This window comes from Apaloderma vittatum, unplaced genomic scaffold, assembly GCF_000703405.1.
Source record: "Apaloderma vittatum isolate BGI_N311 unplaced genomic scaffold, ASM70340v1 scaffold11477, whole genome shotgun sequence".
In the NCBI taxonomy this organism is placed as follows: Eukaryota; Metazoa; Chordata; class Aves; order Trogoniformes; family Trogonidae; genus Apaloderma; species Apaloderma vittatum.
In genome coordinates this window covers 16,230-25,425 of record NW_009726771.1, presented here as the reverse complement: position 1 = coordinate 25,425, position 9,196 = coordinate 16,230, and the positions used below count along the sequence as shown (strand labels likewise).

Below are 9,196 nucleotides of genomic sequence, written 5' to 3'. Positions count from 1 at the left end.
TTCTCCAGGCCCTCCCCCAGCTCCGTCGCCCTCCTCTGCCCTCGCTCCAGCCCCTCGAGATCTCTCTTGGATGGAGGTGCCCAAAATTGGACACAACACTCAAGGAGCGGCCTCCCCAGTGCCGAGCACAGGGAGACAATCCCCTCCCTGCCCCTGCTGGTCACACCATTGCTGACACAAGAATACATACCAACGCAGGCTAATGTTAGCACATGAAAGCTACCCAGCCACAGGAGTGCATCCTTCCAGAACTGATCCCTGAGGCCATCAAAACAAAAAACAATGGCTCTCCTGTCCAGCTAAAAGCGTTCAAAGAAAACTGCCGGTAGTTTCTAGTGCTGTTATTCACAGAACATCTGTTCATTCTTGTGGTCACAGCTCAGGGTGAAGCTGAAATGCTCCTGAAACCTAGTGTGACCCCTAAAGAAAAGGCTATGAGAAATAGCAACGTGGCACTAAAGATCAAGCAGCAAAAATAGACTCCATGGAAACCTGGGCTGCACAGGACAGAAATGGTTCCCTAATTTTGTGGTATTACACAGTCCACCCCACACCTTCTCCTAATAAGCTTAATGGCATCAGGGAAAAGCAATGTTGCTCTAGCTATTGTGCAGGAGATAATGGACAATGGTCCTGCAGGACAGCAGCACTACTAGGCTGTGAATCGCCTGGCAGAAGGGACCATTGTGACCATGCAGCTTTTCTTCCTGGGCAACAAAAAAGCTGCATGACTGTTCTGAAGGAATTATTGTTCGACCTATTATCTGCCTGTTGGGCAGGCATATTACCCTGAATGAGCAATGTCCAGTGATAGAAGAACCAACGGAGTCTTTAGGTAAATTGCTTTAGTGATGAATTTGTCTCACCATTAAAATTTTACAATGTGTTTCTGGTTTTATATTCATCCAGCTTCAATGTCGCTTTGCTGCTATTACATATTGCCTGCTGGAGCCCTTTTGCTCCCCATATAACTGTTAGACACGGTGAGCAAGTTACCAATTAGTTTTCACGTTGCCAAGTAAGACTGCGTGAGGTCTGTGGTTCCAGGATAACAGCTACTTAACGTGGTCCCAACTCTCCAACTTATCAATTGTCTTTTCTGAAAAGTGTCAGAAACCTGGATTTCTGGATACCCTACCTTCACTGTTCTGTAAGAAATCACAGATGCTTGCTACTCATAACATAGCTCAGATATACTTGGTGACATTGGGGCCAACAGATGAAGTCTGACAACTACCAGAAGTGCCCACACCTCACAGAATTATGAACCCAACCTAGTTCTACACCAGAAACTGCTGCCTCAAATGGGTTCGTACGAAGATGTCGTTCTTTCTTCAAAGCTTTCCATGGGACCTCTCTCCCGTAAAGAACCAAAATTTATGACTTAACAGTTTTGGGGTTTTTTTTAATAACCATATCTTCCTCTGGAGAACACTTCAGCGATGAGTAATCAGACTGCACACAGGATTTCTGCCAGCCAGTGTGAGCTTGTTATTTCTGCAGCAGTGTTAGCACCGACAACAGATGAGCCGTGATCTCCAAGATTGGGGCATGAGCAGCTTTGGAAGTGATCTGCTCTGCTCTGTTGCCTGTGCTCAGTCTAGTGTTGTACCCCAAATGTGCAGCAGAATGAGGAAAAGGGGAAGAAAGCACGATAGCCTGAGAGGGGATCTGTTGCTGACAGAGAATCACAATGCCAACGTAGGCCAGGTAAAATAAATACTTCCAGGGGCATTTTACTACTGTAACAGTTAAAAAAATTACACCATTAATGCTCAGAAGAAAACTAGGAATTTAGAAGTCTCCAGCCATATGTAGGACTGTGGGGAATAACTTTATCCTGAAGAGCAGGCCGTACTTTGCTTAAAAACAATTTTTCTTCTGCTCAGAGCACTTTGATTTGCTGAAGCCTACTGCGTTGATTTGTGAACGCAGCATTACACTATTTTTTGTGTTCTGAACTGCCATACCTTACGGGATAGGGCTTTCCTACTTCACTATCTCCATTTCTTCTAGACAGTAGACCTGGGAGGAGGGATGAGCAGAGTTCAGCATCACCTGTGCAACCTGCACGTCGCAGTGTACGGTGTCTGCATCTGGCTGAAACGGCACCCAGTCCACTTTCAGCTGACACCGGTGTGATTTTTCTAAGCAGAAGGCTAGTGTGATACGAAGTCTGGTGACGTTAGTGTTGATGTCTGCAGAGGCATGGTGTCTGCTCCTGGCAAGTGTTAACTGTGTTTTCAAGCCATTAGCAAAGTCTTGGCTTGCAGATTTAGACAAGCTGGCAGCTCAGCTTTATGGTGAATCAGTTTGATACAAAAAGAGCTGTTAGGACCCGTGTTTTACATTTCTGAAAATATACAGTGTAGTTGCTTGGACCTTTTCTTACTTGAACATATGGTCCTTTACCAGCAGGATCCTCCTTTCTTTTCTACTGCAGAGTGAGCATTATTTGCTGACTGCGACTTCATTTCCTATTTCCACCACATGAACAAAGACAAGAAGGTTGCTCTTGGTCCATCCCTTACACACACCCCACCGCTCCTTTCCAAGGAGGAGAGAGCTCCCTCCCATTCTGCATGAAACTCCGATAACTGCAGTTTCCAAGGCAGAATTGCCAGTTGGTCCCGGGGTGCATTTCTGTCCAAGCTCTGCCCTGCCACCACCACGAGGAGCAGCTGCACAAGAACCTGGGGCAGCCTGGGAGGACTTCAAAGCGGACTGGTTATGTGAACAAAGCTCACAGGACTAAGAGGTTCTACCACTGGGCACTTCCCCCTGTTTTTAGCGTATATCCAGAGAGAACGACAGCTTTCCATGGGCCATTTTCAAAGTGTAAAGCCAGCAATTGCTTCCATGAGGTTTGGGACCCATAGATGAAGATGCCCACGCTGCACCCATCTATTTACCACACATCCGAGGCCAGTCCCACTGGATGGTGACACACAGTGGGAAATGCAGGAACAAAAGTACCCGTTAGACACGTCATGTTCTCATTCACAGGAGCAAAGGTAAAAATGGGGAGGTAAGAGTGAAGTGAAGAAGCCCACCCACACTTGTCCAACGTTATCGACTCTGTGCCTTACCTTCCTAGGGGTCCCAGATCTCCCGAGTCCTGGCTGCCTGCGTCACTGGGTGTGCTCACTGATTTCGAAGAGGGAGACATAGGGGTTGGGACTAAATAATGAAAATAACAGGTATCCCATGTTAACACATGCAGCGACTGCACTGATGAAGAGCAGTGTCAGACAAATCAAAACCAATGGACCAAAATGATGGTGGATGGATGAGTAGGAGAGTTTGAAATGGTGAAAGCAAATAAGGAAGGAAAGAAAAAGAAAAGGAAGAGAGTCAAGTGAATTTTAAGTCTTTTGGAACTGTTAAAACTGACATGAATTTAGACAGGACTGAAAGCCCAATGGGAATCTACAACTAATCAATGGAGGAGACACCTGTGGAAATAAAATAGCACGTGTTTTCTTGGGTATAGTTTAAAGTTGACTTGCAAAAGATTTTGGAGGCATGAAGAAATATCAGGGGCTTGTCTTGTCATAAAACTAAGTGAACTCTTCTGGTAAAGTCAAGTAGGCAACAGAACAAGCATACTTTCCAAATTTTAAATTTACTCAAAAGCCAGTGTCTATTAGATATGGTCTAAGGCTGCAGTGTGGAAATGGCATCAAAACCGAAAGCTAAAGAAGGAAATCCAGCTAAGTTAAAATCATTTCCCAAAGATGGTGAGAACACACATTAGTTTGCTTTGTGATGGCTTTTCTTAAGTAACGTAGGTCATACAAAGTTTGCATTTTGGGTGGGACATGATTTCAACACTCAAGGAAAAGTTTCCCTTGGTTTAGATACTATTTGCCCAAGCTCTAGAAATTATTTTCTCTTTGGCTTGCCAGGGCTATTGAAGCATATGTCATGCAAAGGCAGTTTTGTTTCCTGAAACAGGAAGGGAAGTTCATAGCTCAAGGTCAGCCTGAGTGAAAGCTCGTCAGCAAGGAAATAATAAATAAAAAAGTAAAAATATCCTGATTTCTTTTAAAATGGTTTCTCAAAAGTATTTAAAATGCAGAGATGACTCCAGTCAAGATTTAATGCAAGCATTCTTCAAAGGAGCCACAGTGAATAAAACACAAAAAGGGGTTTCAATGCAAGACCAGTTTCCCATTTGGTTCAAATCATGTGCATTTCCTTTTATAGATTTAACAGCGTAAAACTTTAAACTGTTTTGTTCTGCTCTAGAATGTATAATGACAGACCTGTCAAGAGATTTGGATTTTCCATGTGGTCAAACATTTCATGCAGATCCTCACCACAGACCGTCACACAAATGACTGCGGCATGAAACGTGAATCCATCTCCGTGACAGCCCTTTGGCAGGTTGCAGGTATGTTGTGGCTCTTTATGTATTCCACATTCCCAGGGGGTTCTGGGTATCATAGGAGCATGTGAAGGCAGAATTAAAGCCTCCTTTGTATATTAATTATGAGTGCATACGCAGCGATAAAATACTATTAAGTAAACCAAATCATTGTGCATGTGAATTTTCATGTTCTTTTGACAGTATCAAATACAAAAGAATTAACTAAGACAAGAATTGATAATTTGCAGCATGAATATATATCTTTAGTTGCTAATATGATAAGGAAATATAGGAATAAATAAGGAAATGGGTATTTTAGATGCTAGAACATTAAAAAGGTATCTGATTTTATATCACAACATAATTTACAAAACATATTTTATGATGCATAAGAATAACCTAGCCATTACTTGTCAGCCAATCCTTCTGAGAAGTTGAATTTAAAAGCTTCAACAACTATATCTTAACTTATGAAAATCAGTAACTTTTCTCAACAAATGTTGTTTGATGCAAGTTATGAATTGAAATCCCAGTTTGGAATGTCACACTCTACTTGCCTACGCACCCAAACGTGTGTAAGATGTTTTTCTAAATCAAGGCTTTAGTATTTTGTCAGATCTGGAGGTTTTCCTAAATACTACAGGCAAGATTATCGAGGGGTAAAATCCTAGATTCAGCCCTAAGGAATTTAATGACAGGGCTTGATACCTCCAGAGGGGCCAATATTTCAGTTAAAATAGTGAGAGTGATTCTGGATTCAAGCAAGAAGAAAGGAGAGGGAGGCAGAAAATTTCTCCCTTTAGAGCCACCCACTAAGTGAGACAGAACTTCCTGAAGGTAAGTGTCTATTCAGATACTGTAAACTCTGCCACTTGCATTTTTAAACTGAGGACTTCAGATTCTAGAACTCAAACATCAAAACCAAAAAAGAGGTGGAGCACATGAAACCAGGGCTGACATCCCCAATAATGATCTGATGAGAAGCTTTTTGCTCTTTGTGATTTGTCTTTTTCTTTCCCCTCTCCAGTTTTGCTTGATTTTAAAAGAAAATCAATGAGGGGTCCCACGTGATTATGCTCCTCCTCCCTTAGCAAATGCTTAATCGGTATTTTTGAAACAAACTTGAGGCTAATGAAGTATATCATTTAGAGTAATATTTTGTGGGTCATCAGATAGATGGGAGAGAGGATAAAACAATCCATCAGAAAAGAAATCATTTCTGGTCTGCAAAACCAACCTGCCTTAAGTTCACAAAAAGTTCTTGAAGAAATGAAACAGATGTTTTTGGCAACGACAAGTACTCAAAATGCCATGAGCTGGTGTATGTGAATGGTATGGCAGGCATTCAAACAGAAGAGTTCACTTCAGTAATACAGCCAAAAAATTAAAAAAAACCCAAATAAATAAAGCCAAGCATGCTTTAGTAGAAAGGATGCACTCATTGCAGCAGAGCTGAATGCTTTCCAGTGCACTTCTCTCAAATACCTAGAGGTGGTTCTGGGGATATACCAATGCTCTGTAACAAAGCTTCTGTCTCTCTTCTTTTGCGATCTAGGTCGGAATCTTCCTGAGCCGGCTCCTTCTTTTGCTGTAGATCTGCCTGAGTTGAAACACAACAAAAGAGAAAAGTTTCATTCCCATATGATCAGGTCTAAAAATTGTGTGGAAAATGTTTATATGCACCACTCACTGCTTATGTACAGTTTTAAATTCACTTAGATATGTTTTGATAATTTATAACTTAGATAATTTACATCGTATGTATCCCTAACAATATTTTTCCCTGAATGAATGGGAAAACTGATCTTTGCAAGGATCTTTACAGCACACCAATGGAAATCCTCTGCCTCTCACTCATCAGATGCAACTTACTCAGCTAATGTAAAAGCTGATCATAGAATAACAGATATCGTCACTGAATAGAAATGGTGCCTTCTTGCTTCCTCCAGGATCAAGAAATAAAATTCCATCGGACTTCAGTGACACAGCTTAAAGACCTACAGCAGGTCCCAAGCACTTTTTGGCAATAAAAGTACTTTCTCATAAACCAGTATCTAACAGGAGCAAAGGAAAGGACAAACATGTCTAAAATAGGATTTTGGCAGCCCTGAGCACCAAAAGCCAAAACTAATTGTTCACAAGATCCCTCCCTCTGTGCTTAAGATATTTATACCTCCTTGGAGCATCTACACATTAGTCTCCTCCCTCTCTGGTCTACTGGGACCTAGAAACAGGAGGAGGAACACCTGCATTAGCCAGAATCCCTTACAGGTAATTCAACAGCCATCAGTTTAGCAGGGTGGAAGGAAAACACAAACACCCCAGCCTAGTGCTTTGAGCACTCAGTTGAAAGAAACAGGCGTGCAGCCCTGCTCCCAGGCAGGTGAGGGAACTGAACCCATGTCCCACTTTATAGTCCAGTGCAGTAACCAGTAACGCAAGTAGAACAAAATGCAAGTGGCCCTGTCTACCAGTCTGTCATGTCTTAAACAAAGCAATCCCAGCAGGGTTCTTGGCGAGAATGCCTGGAGGCGTCTGCCTCTATCCTTTGGGCCCTAAGGTTGCTTCTAAATCAGCTGGAAGTATCTAGCCTCCACCCAGAGAGGTTTTCCTTTCTGCTGAAACCACAGCGTGGGGCTCCGAGGACTCGCACAGTGCCTCAGCCTGGGGTTGACGTTGCTGTGGGCACAGCATAAAACCTTGAAGTTCAGAAGCATCCCCATGCTCTCCAGTTTGCACGTGGCCAGGGTGCAGAAGAATATTGCTTTTACAGATAAAGGGCAGGAATATCCCTGCGTTCAGCTCTTCCCCTGAGCTGGCCCGAAGTATGTCACAGTACGCAGCGTCGCAGACAATCCTCCTGCGCCAGTGGACACAGCAAAGCACCTCAGAGAACATGAAGCTCCACTCCTGGGGGCGTCAGGCATGGCAGGGCACCGCGTTTATGGCACCCCAGACGGACATCCCTGCATCTTCCGTGGAGCTGGGTGTCCCAAGCTGGATCTGGCTGTTGGGGCCAGTGGAAAGTTCCATCCGCCACAAGATCTCCACAAGGCGTAAAATCAGGGGCAGGGCACAAAGGAAAGGACTTAATAGCTTCCTGGAGCCATTAGCTTGGCTTCCTTCCCTCCAGTTCATTAACAGGCTGGTAATGAACACTGGAAATGTCAACGTTTTAAAAGTTCTGCTCACAGAGGGCTCTCTAGTGACTCCGGGAGCCTCATGGGGGGGTGTGGGGGCTGCTGCACCAAAATGGCTCAAATGAAAAAAAGATTAAAAAGCCAGCTGAAACTAGAACACTGATTTCTTGGATCACATCCCATTTCCACGGTAATTCTGTGAAATTCATGTACAATATTAAAGTGTCAGTTTAAAAGGAAACCAGTTATTAGTAAAGGATAACAGGTGCTTTAAACTATAGTAAGTGTTGACATTTGAAGGAAAGGAAACATAATCACTTAATGCTTCTCTGACTTTGCATGAAAATGAATATCCACTCCCTGTCAATTCTCACCTCTGTTCCACTAAGCGACTGAATAAAGAGAAGTACAAATCCCTTAATGAGAAACCTAATGCATATTGTCAAGGACAAATAAACTAATATGTCAATCAAACTTTAACAGAACTGAGAGATGCATCCATGCCAGAACATGAAAACACAATTGCAATTATGCTTTACTTTACTGGAGAATAATAATTGTGAATCTTACCTTAGCTAGTAATCAAACTAGTCTTCAGAGTACAAAAATACACATTTAGGTCATAATGGCTTGAAAAAAATGCGAGACCTCTGTCTTTCCCCGCTCTCCACTCCCTTTCCCTTGAAGGACAGCCCAGGAAAAAGCTTTGTGGCAAATCAATTTTTCTTTCCACACACACATCCACATCACGCTGTCCAAACTGTTGTCATCTGAGAGTGCACTGGTTTTAAAGGCAATTCCCTCACCTCAACTTCCTTGACTAAAAATAACCATTTTGATTTTAAGGTTAGACTGATGTGCGTTCGAGGATCTCATTCCACACGATAGATACCTTGGGGTATCCAATACTGAGATGTCAAAACCTCAGCAAGCCCCTTCTGCAAGTATGAGCTCTCTAAAAGGTGCTCTTGCATATTTACCTCTTTCTTCTTCCTTTCTTCCTCCTTCCGTTTCTTTTCTTCTCTTATCTGAGCCAAACGCTGCTTTTTGCGCTCGAGTTCCGCTTTTAAATCACTTTTGTCTGACATTTTGCCTCTCCTGGAAACAAACAAAATTATGGGAACCAAGGTGAAAACATTTTCTGTATTTATTGAAAAAAAGATACTTGTTTGTATTGAAAACAGTGCTTCTAAAATTGCTACAAAAATATATTTCTATAGAAACGCTGGCCCTTAGACTACACTGACATTGTAGAAAGCAGGATAATTGTTTCATGATTTTTATTTCAAGAAGCTAAGACAAGAATTTCACTGAACATGGAATATATTTTCAAATTACCTTTACCAGAAGACTGCCTTTGTGAAGCAAACCCATTTTTGTCTGCTCTTCAGAATAATGCTTTAATGCTTTTACACACCGAAGCCACAGTCTTTTGATTTGCATCGGCTTCAGCAGCTCTGCCCGACTGTAGGACCCAGATCCACATGTGGATTTCAATTTCGAGACCCGTATATCTTAGGCAATAATTTTATTTGCAAAAATTGGAAACGTGATCGGTTTTGCTTCTGCAGGTGCCTTGAACAGCTGCCATCCCGGTATCCCCTCTGCTCCACTGGTCCAGCCCCACGCAGACCCCCAGCTCAGACTCAGTCTCCTTCATATTCCCCCCCTGGGGAGCACCCTC

General features: G+C 42.8%; 1 protein-coding gene across 1 annotated transcript in view; it reads right to left on the bottom strand.

The window, feature by feature from the left end:
- The window catches only part of LOC104276931 (cytoplasmic dynein 1 intermediate chain 1-like), a gene marked incomplete at its 3' end in the record, with an annotated part of 82,967 nt that extends 74,367 nt beyond the window's left edge, over nucleotides 1–8,600 (bottom strand). The window contains exons 1-3 of the mRNA XM_009873409.1: nucleotides 8,493–8,600; nucleotides 5,858–5,972; nucleotides 3,090–3,180 (exon numbers count right to left, since the gene is read on the bottom strand). Of these exons, the coding sequence (XP_009871711.1) occupies nucleotides 3,090–3,180; nucleotides 5,858–5,972; nucleotides 8,493–8,600 (314 nt within the window). The remainder of the gene's footprint in view (nucleotides 1–3,089; nucleotides 3,181–5,857; nucleotides 5,973–8,492) is intronic.
- Nucleotides 8,601–9,196: the final 596 nt, after the last annotated feature.